General features: G+C 43.6%; 1 protein-coding gene across 2 annotated transcripts in view; it reads right to left on the bottom strand.

Annotated features, from left to right (window-relative positions):
• Veph1 (ventricular zone expressed PH domain containing 1) overlaps positions 1-17,063 on the bottom strand; it is a 154,895-nt gene that overhangs the window by 98,475 nt on the left and 39,357 nt on the right. For both annotated transcript variants that reach the window (XM_041659260.1, XM_041659261.1), the window contains exons 4-5: positions 13,808-13,974; positions 6,246-6,455 (exon numbers count right to left, since the gene is read on the bottom strand). In XM_041659260.1, coding sequence (XP_041515194.1) covers positions 6,246-6,455; positions 13,808-13,974 — 377 coding nt within the window. The remainder of the gene's footprint in view (positions 1-6,245; positions 6,456-13,807; positions 13,975-17,063) is intronic.

Genomic DNA, 17,063 nt, shown 5'->3' with positions numbered 1-17,063 from the left:
AGGGTGGTGGTTATTCTTGGTTGTCAACTTGACTATATCAGGAATTAACTAAACCCAAGTGGCTAGACACACCTAAGAGGGATTTTTCTTGACTGACTTGTTCGAAGTGGGAAGACCCACCCTGAACCTGAATCTTCTGTGGTAGAAAAATGCTCCTTAAATGTGAGCCACACCTTCTGGTGGCAGTCTGTATGAAGACCACAGTAGGTGGGAGCGCTGGCTCTCTGCCTGCTTGCCCTAACTCTCATTGGCTAAGTCCATGTCTTCACTAACATTACAGCCTACTTCTCTGGAATCCCAGCATATACTGAAGACCCGCTGAGATGTCCAGCCTTGTGGATTGAACAACTACTAGATTCTTGGATGATCTATCAGGAGACAGCCATTGTGGGAATAGGTGGACCATTATATATATGTGTGTGTGTACACATATGTATATGTATATATAATTATGCATAGTGTATATAACACATGCATATATTTGTAGAACATATATATGTGTGCATATATAACATATAAAGTATTTATGTATATAATATATATATGCACACACATATATTTGTAGAACACATATATATTTTTCTATCAGTCATGTTTCTCTAGAGTACCCTGACTTAACACCTAACAAGCATGGAGTTAGGTTAAATCCCCAGGAAAAATGAAAAGGAAGGAAGGAGGAAAGAAAAGTTATTTTCATTTTAGAATAAAAATATATTCTTCAACTGATGATAGTTTTGTAAAATTGGATAGCACGCAGCTGGCACCAACCAACAATTAAATTCTAAATTTAAACAGCCTACTTCTTTTAATTAAATTCATGATTCCTGGGAAAGCTGAGGTTCCTGGCTGCAGCTCCTTCCTCTAGTTGAAAACCCCACCCCTCAGATTCTTCGGTCTTGATTTGCATATTGAAGGTGTCCTCTGATGGCCACCTCTGCTCTGCAGGATGCTTTACAGCAGCCCGGATGAGAACACTAACCTGGCTCGCAACTGCCTTTGTCATCATTTTCCTCTCCTTCCTGAAACTCTGTAGGGCCACCGGATGTCACAGAAATGCAACCGGGACAAAATGGGTATCATATCTCGATTTGAAGAATGTCCATGACTCTAAGCCCAGAGAGGATGTAATAAACATATCCTATTGCTTGGCCAGCATATTCAAGCCAGTTAGGAAAACAGGACAGATGGCACAGGACCTAACACCCATAATGGCAGGGACTGCACTCTGGGGCATGCCGCTTGACTCTTTGCAGGTGCAGCCTGGTGGTGGACAGCTCAGGAAAAACAAGTGGTCGTAGCATCCTTTCTCTGACTGTGAGATCACGTCATTTTTGTTTTTATACATGGGGCAGCTGCTTCCTAGGTCTGCAAGGGGCTCAGAGCACGTGCCACATGTTCAGTCCGCGTTCCAAGGAGACCAGGCTTTACTGAGGATGTGTCTGGTAAAGAAAACACCTTTAGTCTATTGATCTAAGACTTAGATAGGTGGAGAGAACCCATAGATTCAAGCTGGTTTCTCAAAAAAAAAAAAAAAGTGGTTTCTGGAGGAGTCCTTTCCATGTTTACTAGTTAGGAAAGAGAACTGTGGTGACCTTGATACCCTAAAAAATGTGCTGTGAGATCTTTTGCATGGACAAGACTCCAATGAGGAAAGAAATGAAAACAAACAAAGAAACAAAAGCCTTTGAAAGCAGCACAACATTCAGTTTTTATCCTCCATGCACAAGAACTCCACCCCACTTTGAATTCAATTTAGCCCCTTCACATCTTAGTAATAATAAGAGTTTAAAGATATAAGTTGCTGTGAGCCTGCTGAGTGGTTTTTGCAGGTGGGGGCCTGGAACCACCTTGCCATTTATGGAAAGCAGCATGATTGCAGTGTCCTAAGAACTAAAGACAAAACTCATGAAATATGCCCTTAAATTTCTGTTACCCTTATTTTCCCCAGGAAAGGTGTCAATCATTATATATACCAATATACAGCAGGCATTGCACAGAGTGGTTGTTTGTTCAAAAAAGGGACGGTAATTGGCTCTGCCCTACATCTTTAATGATGCCTGCAGGTGTCTCTGGGGTGGGTTGGTTCTAATTCTCTTCACCCATATTTTGACTTGACCCACATCTACACATCCATTCAGCACTGCAGAACCTAGGACAAAGCCAGCCATTTATATGGTTGCTGTCTTCCCTAATGTCATTCTTAGGCCCAGTTTGTTTACAAACTTGATGAACAAGGAGCAGACAACAAGGCCAGTCAGCAAAGGCTGACATCTCTTTGCTGGTGGCCATCCCACTGTCTACAGAGATGGACCCTACTGAAGCTGTACTTCTGAGACTCTTCAGTCTGGGGCTCTTGGCCACTCATTTTCATGATCCATTCAGAATTATCTTTTATTTAGGTCCCCTATCAGGGAAGCAGGGTCCTTCGGTATCATAGGTGGTCATGTCCTCATCACATGCTGTCTGGATGTTGGTTTTCTCTTTGTCATTTTTCACTTGTTGGATACCAGAGATAAATTGTATAGGTTCTAAAGTTTTCTACTTCTCCATATCTTATCCTCCTCTGTCTTTAATTGATTCATTTATTTTTTCAATCACTATATTACAAGAGATTGAACCTAGGGCCATGTGCATCACGTGTATGGTAAACATTGTGCTATTACCCCCAACCCTCTCATTACTTTTTGACATGTTTGCATATGTGTGTGCGTGTGTGTATGTATGATCCAGTGTGATTTGATTATTTTCCTCTCTTGTTATAACTATGTCCCTAAGAAGAATTCGAGGGTGGTGTGATCAAACAAAATTGTCAAATAAGAATCCAGCATTCAAGTTATTTATTAATAGTACTCCTGAGTGTTCATTCTTTTTTTTTTTTTGGCCACAAGTGAATTCAGGTGGTGTCCTAATTAGCCTAGAATCTTCTATTAAAGTGCTCCATTGAGTAATTGTCCCTATCAGGTGTGGATTGTCTTGATTATTAACTAATGAGGAGGGCCCAGCCCACTGTGGGTAGTACCAAACCTAGAGAGCTGGACTTAGCTATATAAGAAACTAGCCGAGCAAGGGCTTGTAAGTCAGAAAGCCATCCGGAAAGTAGCACTGTTCCTTGATTCCTGATTGTAAGTTTCTACCTGGAGTTCCTGCCCTGGCTTCCCTTAATGATGAGTTGTGACCCGGAAGAGTAGAACCTAACCCCTTTCCTCCCCCAGCTCCTTTTGATCAGAGTGTTTCATCAGGAGGCGACTCAGAGTCTCTGAAATTTCAGATGAGGGAGGAGAAGCCGACCTGGCACAGCTAGTCGGTGTGAGGAACAGCCCAAGCGCTATGGGAGTACAGACTCCCGGTGACTCACTCTCTCAAGGAAGCGCGCAAGAATTCACACCAAAGACAGCATTTGCTCTAGGGTAGGCAAGGTAAGGAGGAGAAGGGGGAACCACTATCCGGTCAAAACGGGGTGTAAAGATCATGATGCACGCTGAAGCAAGATGTGTTCAGGGAAGAATTAAAATTCCAAGTAGGCGGAAAGTCAGGAGACAGGAGAAAAATAGGGGCGGAGGCAGAGGAGGGCTGAGCCCAGACAAATATTCTCATAGTTTCCTATAATAGTGGGTGAGCCTAGAGAAGAGAAGCAGGGCCACAGTCTCTTTGGGAATAAAGCAGATAGCGCCACGAGAGACGCATTAGAGTGGGAAAAAGGCCTCCCTGGCCTTCTCCACAAGGGCAGGGCAATAATGCTGCTAACGGTGCCATTTTGCTGTTGCTACTGAAACTCACCAAGGGGTTGGACCCCGAGAAGTCATTAGGAAGTTATGTGTGGTGTTAGGGGGCACAGCATTTCAATCTCCTCATTGAGAAAGAACACACACACACACACACACACACACACACACACACTATGGTTAGGATGAGCCTATTAAATTACTATTTCTTGCGCGTGTGTTTACTTCAAGTGAGCATCCCCAAAGAGAAGGGTAAATCCCCATACGATAGAGAACTGATAGGACCTTTACTGAATGGAACAGGGCTGACCCAGAAGCATGTTTCTCCTCCCTTTTATCTCTTCCATTTGAACTCTCAGGGCAGTAATTGTGCTTCAGGTGCAAGTTCGTGCTTGGAAATTGCCTACCAGTCATTACATGGCATCCCAGGACGACCCAAGCATAACACAGCAATTTAGCATGACTCCTTTTTCAATCTAGACAAAAACGATGTCTGAGTTAACTTTGCGGGGTAGAGGAAACAGGCTTTGTGGGATTTTGTGTTTTGTTGTGCGCATACAGCTTTCCCATGCTGGTCAATGCAGATGGCAAAATTGGGATGCTGCTACCAAGCTGCTGAAACAGTTTGCCTACCCAGATGGGCCCTGAGTTCACAGACAATCACATCTGGTCTGCTTCCCGGCAGTCATCTACAGAGCTTATGCCTGGCTTCATGCAGACACGGACGCGGAGACATGGGCCGATGAATAACACTTGACTCTACACGTTGGCCGTCTCAGGCTGATGACGACATATACTCTCAGGAGAAGCTTTTGCTTCTCCCTGTGGATTGTACTCTTATTGCTGGGACTCAGTTAACAGGGGGCTTCCTCCACTCAGCTCTAGTTTGTACATCTCAAAGTTTGGAACAAGATCCAGAACTTGGTCTGAAAATTTTTGTGTTTCTATAATCTTTTGAATTCCTGATAATGCTGAACCTCCGAACACCACTGGGATGTTTGCTTGGGTGTCAAGGAGAAAAACTCTAATTAAGTTAATTTTAAAATAAGATCAAATATAGGATAAAGGAGAGGCTCAAAGGACCAGGGCTTACAGAGGTCACATGGCTGCCTTATAGAGAAAACCCACCGTCATCCCACGCCTCATTTAGTCCCACATCCCACCAGTTTCCCATGTCCTGAGGCTCCACACAGAGCAGTAGAGGGATTTAGAGCAAAGCCTTTGCTTCTCTCTGTGGATTGTACTCTTACAGGTGACCAGGATGCTGGACTGGACGTCAGCCCTCATGCTGACTCTCCATGGGCCTCAGTGAAATGCCTTGTTTCACTCCAGAGAGCCTGGATAGAACTGCACAGGCCGATAAACCCAGCTGCTTGGCTCTAGCCTCTGACTGTGTCGCGCTACAAGCTTTTCTTGATGGGGAAGAACAAATTCACTCAAATCCAGCGCTAAGACACATGAACTTTAGACTGTTAAAATTCCCACTTTAAAGCTAATGAAGGGCTTTGGAATGGCAATATTCTTTAATAATTTTTAGTACTTGCAATGAAGTACAAGGGCAGCAGATTCAGTCAGAAGAAGGTGTCAGAATCCCCTGGACCTGGAGTTATGAATGTTTCTGAGCAGTCATGTGGGTGCTGGGAATCTAACCCGGGTCTTCTGGAAGAATAGCCTGTGTTCTTAGTAACTAAGCCATCTCTCTAGGTCCTCTCCGACTTTTAGCTTGATCTTATACCGAACTAAGGCACCAAATTTAGATGAACTATGAGATTCTTTAAAAATATTGGGCAATTTTATGTTTATTTAGTTGATAGTTGTATGTAAGTTGGCTAAATGGAAACCTTCTCCATCATATATTGCCTTTTATTTTAATAACTAAATGGGAATTCTGCATCCCCATGTAAAATCAGCAGAGACACACAATGTCTATGTGCCCTCACATGCCTGGCCTTTGAGATCTGAACTGTTAGTTGTACTTTTTTGGTGTAATGCCCACAACCCCTGATGGTGTCCCGCTGTGCTTGCCAGACTCCCTTGTGCAAATATTTACACTAGAACTTTTAAACATCCACAAACATTTATTTATCTCTCCCAAACGGCATCACCCAGAGTGCTCAGAGTGCTCTTTGATGATAGCTATGGGCTCTCAGGTTGTCTCGGAGACCTAACTCTGCTCTCAGTCTCCTGGGCTAAGCACAGCTGCAATAGATAATGTGATGGAGCCCTGCTAAGGGCTGTTGCATTACACGGTGGTCTTGAATATGCTAAAAAAAAACAAAAAATAGTCTTCCATTTTAATTCTTCTTCTACCTTAAGGGACACACTAGCAATGAAATTCTCAATTCTGGTGACACAAAAAGTTTCAAAAGAGAAATGGAAGCTCAAAGAAGTCGTGGACAACCTCAGAGTTGTTTTGATGTTTCTAAATAACTCAGGGAGATGGGAAGGAGGGAAGGAAGGAATGAAGTAGAGGGGGGGAGAGAGAGAGAGAGAGAGAGAGAGAGAGAGAGAGGCCAAACTTACTTCATCCACATGTCCAACTGCGCCAAAGATCCTTGCTATTTGTCCAGCGAGGTAGGGAAATCTCTCCCCAATCTCTTTCAGCATTGGTAGAAAACTGCTCAAAGCCAGTGGTTCATAGCCTGCTATTTCTATGAGGATGTTTAGGATGAAGTCATTGTGGGTTGAATTCTTCAAATGCCTGATGAGGAAAGGAACACATTTCTGAACCACCTGCAAGGGGAGAGGAGAGGAAGAAAGGAGAAAGAAAAGACAAAGAGAAGAGTTAGTTTACGCAGAATCACTTTCAAAAGAAAATTTTGTGTTAACAGTCTTATAAGTAACATAGTCTGTAGTCATCTTAAAACATTCCTCCTGCCTCAGCTTCCTGAGAGCTGGGATTATAGGCATAAGGACGGCAAAATTTTAAATATTAAACCGGAGAGACAACACATCCTGGGATTATTAATCTCGTGGCAAATCTCCAGACTTTGGAATCTAAAATTGACAATAAAACCACCTACTCTTGAGTCTGCTTTTCTTTGAAGTCACACTCTGCTATGGAAAGTGAACTCCACAAAGTTCTCATGTCTCTGATGCCCAAGCCAAGCTTTGCTGTGTCATGGGAATACTGCATCCCTCTTCCCCAACCTCCGGAGCTGCAGCAGAAAGATGGCCAGTGAGGAAGAGGCCTTTGTTGATTTTTACTAAAGCCTCTGGTTTAGGAGAATCCCACTTAGAAATGCTTCATAGTGGAGACAAAGAAGCAGGAAGGCTCCTCACTGTTCCCAATCTCCAGTTCTACCAGAGAATGTCATCATAAGGTATAATCATTAAAGAAAAATGATTTCCCCTGCATTCCCATTGCTTTATGAAGACAAGAATTCAAAACTTTTCATTAGAAAGTGTGACTTTCTGTGAAATAAAGTCACTACTACACACAGATATAGGAGGGGATGCATATATAGAATTTGAAAAGGGACAAACCAAAGTAGTCTTGAGATAACTAAAATCATCCTACATAGAGATTGAAACTTCATAGTCATTTACGTACTTTGGGAGGAGAGCATGGCTAGCTTCTGGCAAGTCACACACCTGCAGTTCTAGAAATGCTGCCTGTACATTTGTGCATTGGGGAAGGACTGCAGGTGCTTCACGACACGCCCTGAGAGGTCCCTGGCATATCCAGCAAAAATGTCAGCCAGCTGCTTGGGTCAGGGCAACGTACCTGACCTGAGGCATATGGAAACAGAAAATGCTCACACATTTCCTGGCCCTTGAAGAAATTCCATTTTCTAGCCCTTGCTCTTGAGGTCCTGCTCCTGGAGCAAGAAGTCTCTGTGACACAAGGTTCTTCACAGGCCAAATTTTAGCTTTAGTAGAAATCCCAGCCACTAGCCCAAGCCTCACATGGCTATGCTGTATCTGTCTGTTTTTCCATGAAGACAAGGAAAAAGGAAAAGAAAGAAATGGGGGAAGGACAGAAGGAGAAAAGAAGAGAGAGAGAGAGAGAGAGAGAGAGAGAGAGAAGAGAGAGAGAGAGAAAAGCAGGCAGGCACCAGGCAAATGAATTTTCAACTCCATTGGGGGGCAGATGACTCCATAGAAGACCCAGAAAGTAGAGGCATCTTGAGTACTGTAAACAGCCATGACGACTTTAAACATGAAACAAAAGCTGAGTATTTCACTGTTTATTATGATGATGATAGAAAAGAAAGATATTTCGAAGTTTGTCCCACACACTGAAAAAAAAAAAAAGGGATGCCCTGGCAGGAGGAATTTTGTTTTCCACATGCAGGGCCCACGTCTCCACTGCCGCCCTGTTGAGTTGACTTCATGTCTATTAACGAGTCCTATGTCTGCTGAGCGTACAGGAGACACAGAGACCCGGGACTCGGACACCAAGAGGATCCTGCACATCGTACATCCGAATATGCAGCGGCACTTTGTAACCCTCCTTCCTGATAAACGAGCCTCGAGCCTCGTAACAACCTGCGAGGCTTGATTTCCACCAGCAGTCTGTGGCCTGTGCAGAAAAAGCAGGGAGAGATGACCTCACCCCGCTCTCTTCTCTTCCTGCCCTTGCTTTGTTCTGCCTGTGGCTATCTCCGGCTTATTTAAGCCACTTCTCAGGAATATGAGGTCACTTAACAGTGTCACAAGGACCCTTAAAAATTAGAATTTCTCCAGAAAAATATGTTAATAATACGAATAGCTTGAAGCCCTGTTTCCATGAGGCTATCCCCCCTCAGGAAAATTCCTCACAGTTCTGACGCCTTGTCTCACAGCTAAATCCACTTACGTGCACTTTCTGGCTTTTGTTCCACTTTGCCCCCTATAAATTGTTGACGACAACAGGAAAGGTGGAGAAAAGTAAGAATTTTTTCTCTTTTTTTATTTTTTTCTGGCCCAAACTGTAAATAACCCCATTTCTCTTTATCCATTCCCAAATTATGATTTTCTGGCAAGATAAGCCAGCAAAGGACTCAGCAGGGCCATAGTCCCTTATACTCTTGGAGAAACTTGTGCTGTCATGAGCCCTTCCCGAAGAAACATCGGGGGCAGGCCGAAGGTATCCAGAAAAATTCCCAGGCCCTCGTTCCTTGGGCTGTGCTTAGTGGGGGTTGGGGTTAAAATAGAGTGCAATTTGGGGCGGGGGCTTGGACAGAACTCTGCAAAGGAAAACAGCCAGGGTAGAATCTCAGCCTCGGGGGTTCTTTGGTTCTTCTCTTTGTGTCCTGTGTAGCAGTTCATAATGTCGGCCCCATTGCAGAGGTGAAATTCTATAGCTACCTCTCCCAAATCTCCAAAGCCAAGGCATCTTAAGCACACGATCATGGGAAAATTAGACCCTGTTTGGTTGGTAGTAAATGACGTTTCAGGACCTGTGTGTGAAATAGAAGGGAGTGTGTCTGTGTGTGTGTATGTGTGTGCTACCACTTAAATTCATCCCTGGGCAATATTTCTATTTTAGTTAACTTAATTAGCATCAAGACTTCATTAATTTCCATGAACCCACAGAAATGCTTGTCATTCTTTTTGTTTATTACTTATTTCCTGCACACCGAGATTCTGGAAAACAGGTTCTGCTGTGCAGACTGCCCCTGGATAGACTATATATATATCCCACCGCCCCGTCTTCTCATGTTTTGTAAATGACTGCAAGTATTTATGCAAAGTGACCCCTGAGCATTGTGGGCCTGGCGACTGGCCTGGCCGATGATGTGTTAGGTGCTGTAAGATTTGGCAGGAGGAGAGGAATGTTCTCCTCTGTTGTGTGAAACCCAGGAAATGACTCTCCTTTCAGGACCAGACCGCAAACGCAGCTCCTCTGGGCCTGAACACTGAGGAGGGAGAGTTCTACTTGACACTCTCTGTCACTCATCTCCGCATGCCTGGGGCCAGAAGCCCATGCCTGGGGCTAATAACATGTATGCATACACATTAATAAATTATGTTCTGTTTGCTAGCTAGACTGCTGGATGTCCCACGGCAGCCAGGAAAACACCGACTTTATTCTTATAAAGGCAACTTGGGAAACTGACCACACAGACTTTTCCTATAAATGGATCCTGACGTTCCCCTGGGGACGCTGACCATGAGTCACCAGCCAGGAACTGCTTTTCTCTCTGAGAAGAATAGTGTCCTGTTAAGAACAGTGCCCGATGTCAACGATGAGGGAGAGATGTGCCTAGCCATCCATCTGTATCTTAGAGCCTACAGATGTGTGGATGCTGAAGACCTCATAGACTATTAGCTTTGTGTAGAGAAATTGTCTGCCTCTATATGGACTTGAATGAGAGTCTCCAAAGGGGCTGCTTTTATAGGGAGGGAAACGTTAACAAGGGAAACACTTTATCCCTGAGCTATATCGTGGTCTGAGGAACAGTTTTTCATGGGCCTCTGCTGACCAGACCTGAGAATCATGTTCTCACTGGTCACAAAGTGTAGGTGATCAGAACCTCAGCATTCAGCAAACAGGACAAGCCCCAGCAAGCCCAAGCAGTCAATCAAACAGAAACCCAGGAAACATCACAGGTGACTGCACTCATTAGGGATATCGCTAATAATCGTTGTTTTAGCTACTCTTCTTCAACAAGAAAACCAAAAGAAGCAGCTTGAGCCAGGAAGGATATGTTTTTTTTTTTTCACCTACCCTCCAGAAGGATATGTTTTAGCTCGTGGTTTCAAGGCTTTCAGAACATCATGGTGTGGAAAGCATGGCTTGAGGGGGCTAGACTCCTGTTGGGGGTTCTCACATCATGGAAAATTTTGAAGCAGATGGAGCCCCCAAAAGTCTGTCCTTAGCGGTCGATATCTGCCACATTCTGAAACTGTGCCACCAGTCGGGAAACAAGAGTTCCAGCATAGGTGCATATGGGGGACATCTTGGACCCAAACCATGATGACCTCCAGGTAACACATGACAAGCTTGAATTGCAAAATCGCATCTTTCCTTGTTCACCTGCTTATTTCGCCTGGAAGCAAATGGATCAGAACTGAGTTGGAATTGAAATGCAGTCTGCATTTCTGGTTGCTGGTTCTTTCTAGGCATCTCTGAAAACCCTCTCTCCATGATCATGGCTCCTGGACACTGTCTAAGGAGCGGACATATGAGAGGAGGTGAAGTGGGCATTCTGTTTGTCCCTGTCTACGGCAGTGTCGTTTCTAAGGGAACCATAGAAAATAATGAAGCGGCAGGTAGAGGGGCCGCTTTCATGTGATGAGCAGGAAGTGGGAGCAGCTGGGCTGGGCACTTCCCTCTCACAACCTCGTCTAGCGGTTAAAATCTGAGGACAATGAAGGCCACTCAGTCACTCTAGGTGCCTCCCAGGCCGAGGACTCTTCATTCTAGGGTCCACACTCAGAACCTGTGGCCTCATCTAGAGCTTTTTTTCCTCAATGAATTCACTTCTATCCCTTGCCACATATTCTGCTGAATCCTTTGGAACTCCATCTGCCCCAGGAGTCATAGGCCTCTAGACTCAATTTTCTTTTTATTTTCTCTATATATTTAGTATCAAAACATTTCATAGATGGAAGCATATTAGACTTAAGTTACAGCTTGGCTTTATCAGTGAAGCTTTGGGACCATGTGAGTGTCTGTGTTTGGTGACTTCAGGGAGGGCAGTTTGACCGTGAGTTAGAGCGGGAGGTTGAAGCTTGTGCCAATGAAGGCTGGAGGGGCTGATCGGGATGAAGCTCATGTAAAAAGTCACCTTACCAAGCTGCTCCACATCATGGTGAATGATCAAAATTTTGCTTTTCCGTCTATAAACTATAAAAATCCCCCTGTGTGGGATGAAATAAGGGAGCATCTGCAAACCACCCAGCCAGTGGCTGTTGGTGTGTGAATGAGCTCATCCACTCTTAGCACCCTTTGTCCACTCTGTCCAGCAGTGAGGAAACCATCCTCCTCTGCACCCTCCTCCAGGGGAAGCCGCTCAGGCCAAGAGAAGAAGGAGGTACAACTCAGACAGCCTGGCTTCAAAACCCTGGACCTTTCTTGTGCTCCAGTAGGTGGGTGATCTCAAGCAAGTTAACTCCCCAGAGCATCTGTTTGGATCAAAGTAAGATGGAGGAAAATTAACACATTATAGAGTAATTTATAGGAGCAAGTGAGACACTCTACGTGAAAAGGACCATTTGAATGATGAAGCTGTTTGCAAACGTAGGAATTTGCTTTAACTCCTCTGTGTAGAAATAGCCATGAAAGCACTAGTGTATACCAGGTGCTAAGCCAGATCCTCTGGTGGTTCTGACCAACGCTAAGCACGGTGGTATCAGAGCAGGATGGCTCTCCTCTCTCAGGGTGCTTTAGAGGAGAGAGGGAGCAGGAACTGGGGGTAAGGGATTGATTCTGAGAAAGAGGGCTTTTTGGTCTCTGCTTTCCCAGTGCAGGCATTGCAAGCATGTGCTGCTATACCTGGCTTTTCCTATAGAAGCTGGGGATTGAACTCAGGTCCTCACGCTTATTCAACAAACGCTTTCCCTGCTGAGCAATCTCTTCAGTTCCTATTAAACCCCTACTACTGCCCAGCATGAAGTCAGGGACTAATTGTGAATAGGTCAACATGCCCTATGGTCTTTAAAGAGTTTAGAGTAAACTAGAAGAGAGAAACTAGCAATAATAATAACCAATAAGTTATAACAATAATAATAAGTTATTTATAGTCATAGCATACTGTTGTTAGTATTATCCCAAGGACAGAAGCAAAGCCACACACAGGCATCAGACAGCTCTCAGTCCTCTGCCAAGCCTCTGACCTTGTTCTTTAGTTTGTGATCCCTGTGGTAACAGCCTACTGTCCGTACCTGATCTAATGAACAGAGATCCACGAGTGTACAATTGAGGAAAGGGCCGGCTTCCTGGTCTCTGTCCTGGGGCATCACATGAAGACTATACTTAGTGTTTAGTAACTGGTAACCCTGCTTCTTTTCCTAGAGCCCTATTCATTGTCCCTCTGTTCCCCACAGCACATGTATTTTTAAGGCTCCAGCCTGGATGCTACTCCCATGAGAGGACTTCACTGTACCATCTTCTCCCAAGGCAGAATCCATAACCCTCTCCATCAACTCCTTCCTCTCACAGCAGCTGATTTCTCTTTGAGAAATGGAAAGAGAGAGGGATATTATTTCATTCTTATTATTTGGTCTCTGAGACCAAGTTCCATGCAAGTTTTTTTTTTGTTGTTGTTGCTGTTTATTTATTTTCTATCACATTGCCTCTAAATTCCTTTCAGCACTGAAACCACTGTGGTTTGCTAATTACAAGCATCCTAAACTTCAGTATGCTACTTGGCTATAAAGAATGACAGCTGATTTGCTATCCAGAGAGTGACCTTTGGCTCCCATGCTGGGCACATTTACTCATGAGTCAACTCATGTGCAAAACTTTCTCTTGGCCCTGCTTGTGAGAATACAGATTCTGAGAACCGTGTGCACAGATGAGATTGCACGGAAGTTGCCCCGCAATGGCTGTAGATTCCTGCTGGTTGCTTTTTATCCATGTAACTGTGATTTTGCATCCATTTGATTGGATCGCAAGGTGCCCAGATGCTTGGTAAACATTTCAGGGGGTCTGTGAATATATTTTTGGGCGAGAATAACATTTGAATGGGTAGACTGGGTGAAGGAGATTTCCCTTTTGCTACGGACATGCACCAGTCACCCTGTTGAGGACTTAAACAAAAGGAAGAGGGGAGGGAAGAGAGAATTCACACATCCTATGTGATCTCTTGTGCTAGAGTATTGGTATTTGTCAGCCTAGACCATCTGCCCTCCAGTTTCAAGCATTTTTAAAATACAAATTAGAACTGTGCCCCTGGCTTTTCTGAGTCCCTAGGACGGATGATAATCTTCATGGTGGTGTGAACCAACATCACCCCCCCCACTACCACCACACACACCTCTTGTACAAACGTATTAAAAACAGACAGATGCTTTTGCATATATATGTATGTGCAAGGAAACCCTAAGCACGTTAATCCTGCTCAGATTATCCAGAAGTCTCTCTGGCTGTGTGGGCCATCACACAGTGCGGAGCATACACAGTGTATATCAAGCAGACGCAATGCACTTTCTACCTCCACGTCTCTCTTCTTTGCTGCTGCGTGCAAAAGCCGGAGTAGATGGTACTGTTCTGTCTGCTCCAATTGAGACATCAAGGCCAGGAGTTCTGCCAGGTGTCTGTTGATGGGTCGAGGCTGCATTTCATACACAGCAGGTAACACCCTCAACAGCATGGTGTTTCCTGCGGAGGGAACAAGAAAGGCAACAGCGACCTTATCAACCTCAGAGTCATAGAAATAACAACATTGTCAATGTAATAATCTGGGCACTTAAGCCGTAGGGTCAACAGCCAAACGTTCTATTCAAATTAACACATTGGCTTATTCTGTGAAAAATTAGTCACTAAAGCACAATTCCGATGGATTTCACAAGGGAGTATTTTACGATATGACCAGCATGACTAGCTAATGAAATCTATTCCCTGCGTAATGCTCCGTGGGGAATACAGGCACACTTGACAGCAACCAGACCACACCCCAAGGAGACAGTTCCGATAAAAAATTCCCGAGGAGAAGTAACACGTGGATGCTGTTGAAATGAAAAGTGAGCCGTGTTAGGAGCACGAACCTAAGTGAGGCTGAACCCAAAAAAATGCAGAAAGGAATGCGTTCGCATTCCTGAGGGCTGGGAGGCCTGGTTTAGAACAATGGACATATGGAAACGATGCCTGATTTTTTTTTTTTTTTTACGAAGAGTTTAAAAGGTAGCAATGCAAATTTAAACCCTCAATTTCTGCACTATTTCAAGGGGAATTTGCACTCAGCTTGTCTGTCACACGTGATTTGCCTCAAAGGCGTGTGTGACAACCGGATTCAAAATGGCAAAACCCGAAGAAAAAAAAAATATTTCATGAGCTGTAGGGGCTTCACTGCAATGACACGTGGGAAACAACCGCTTATCACTTTCTGTTACGGAGTCCCCTCTCAAAATGCTGTCAAGCACTTATTTAAGTGTCTCGGAGGATTTGGTTTCTAGAAGAATATTTTCTTCGTTCTATTTATAATTTGTGTTGCGGCAGTAGAGCTGGGGTTGAACCTTACGCATGCCAGGCAAGCATTCCCCGAACGGCCACACTCACCCCAACCCAGTTCGTGGTTTACTTATGTTAGCTTTATTCCCAGAAAATATACACAGAAAAAAAAATCAAACAAGCAGAAACTACACATATACAAATCTTCAGTACGTGGTGAGGATACGCTAACACACAAAAGACATTTAATTATGAACATTAAGGAAAGAGATCTTGGGTTTCTACGATATCAGTATTTATGTTCAGTCAAAATGGACAAAATTGTACTTGCATAAAAAATTGAGAATTGATTTTTCATAGAAGTAGTTTCAAACATATCTTAGCAACTTGTCTACAGAACAAAAGATTCTGGAAATGCTTTTAATTTTTTAAAGAATTTGTAAGGGCCAGGCTTGATGGTGCATGTCTTCAGTACTCGGGAGACTGAGATGGGGGATGACCACAAGTGTGAGCCCATTCTGGCCTATATAATGAGTCCGAGACAAGCTTGGACCTCATCTCAAATTGAAACTAAAAACTAAAACATAAAGAAGTTTCTCCTGGGATAGAGAGATGGCTCAGTATTTAAGAGCACTGGCTGCCCCTCCAGAGGACTGGGGTTTGAATCCCAGCACCCACATGGTAGCTCACAACCGTCCATAACTCCAGTCACAGAAGACCTGACACCCTCTTCTGGCTTCCACGGGCATCTGGCATGCAATTGCAGACAAAACATCTGTACACATTACATAATAAAATAATGTTTTAAAAATAAATTGTCCCCATCACTATTTTGACACCAAACTATTTTTTATTTCTGTTTATTAATATTTATATAGCTTCTCCTTAAATGCAGGAAATTCTAACTCAATACGTAATTGATGCACAACCCCTTAGGTCACAGAACTTAGCTGTGGATGGATGCACACTGGTCAGCATCACTGGTAGGAAAAGTTAGAATCTGGGACAGAAACTGTTGCATGACTTTTTAGCACTGTCTCCAACAAAGGTTCTGGGTTCTTTGGAGGGGAAATCTCTAGATTAGTCATTTTCACTGACTTCAGTTTCAATAAAATAAACACAAAAGTAAGTGCAAAATAATTTATTTTCCTTTTAGTTAGAAACTGATAAAGAAATCTGGATGTAGAAATCCTGTAAAAACTTTTACTCAGAGGTTTATATATTCTTTTTAATACTAAGTATTTCAAGCCCTCGGGTAGGCATAAAGAATGAAAGGAGGAATGGTGTGCCCATCACCCGGCTTCATCAAACTTTACCTTGTGCCACAGTGCTTTCTGACCACTTGCTTTTCCTCCTCGGAGGCAACCATCACCCTGAAGTTAGTCTTTTTATTGTTGGGAATGTTTTTATAGCTCATTTACGTGTGTGCATCCACCAACATCTTACAGCTGTCTGCCTGCTTTATAATTTTACATGAATGGGCTCCTTATCTTTATCTACAGACCCAGGGCAAACCGTTTTGCTCCGTTCAACATTATGCTGGGTTTCATTCAAACTGACCTCATATCTTGATTCTTCCTACTGGCCTTTCTCCCCAGGGGCACTGATTTAACTTCTCTGTGGCTGAAAGACATCATTTTCTCCAGAAATCATAAGGAAAAGGCCTGAAATTACTCAGATTTGCTATCTTCTATTTTCCAAAGCCTGGCATGTTTATCACGGTGCTGAAGGTGTAGGCAAGGCTGCAACAGACCTTAAAGGATTTCCATTTCTTTGGTTATTCTATCTTCTAGAGCAGTGGTTTCCTGCCATTCTAATGCTGAGACCCTTTGATACAGTTCCTCATGTTGCTAGGTGGGGAAAACTATATTGAAGGCTGGAAGAAAGAAGGCGGAGTCAGGAAGAAGCCATGTAGCCCCACCAGAGACAAATGACAAAACTATACCTGGTAAGTCACAGCCTCGTGGCAGTACACAGATTAATGGAAATGGATTAACTTAAAATATGAGTTAGCCAAAACTACGCTTAAACTATTGGCCAAACAGTATTGCAAATAATAAGGTCTCTGTATGATTACTTTGAGGTTGAGCAGCCGAAAACAAACAAGCAACCTCCTACAACACACAACTATAAAATTAACTTTCATTGTTACTTCATAATTGTAATTTTGCTACCATTACGAATCATAATGTAAATATCTGTGTTTTCTGATTGTTTTAGGTAACTTCTGTGAAAGGATTGTTTGACCCTCCAAAGGGGTCGTGGCCCATAGGTTGAGAACCGTTCTAGAATCTGGTGTG

The sequence above is a fragment of the Microtus oregoni genome, unplaced genomic scaffold, assembly GCF_018167655.1.
Source record: "Microtus oregoni isolate MIOR12 unplaced genomic scaffold, Mior012 000010F_ref0000083, whole genome shotgun sequence".
NCBI classification, from domain to species: Eukaryota; Metazoa; Chordata; class Mammalia; order Rodentia; family Cricetidae; genus Microtus; species Microtus oregoni.
Note: the sequence above shows the minus strand (reverse complement) of the source record. Positions and strands in the feature narration are given on the sequence as shown.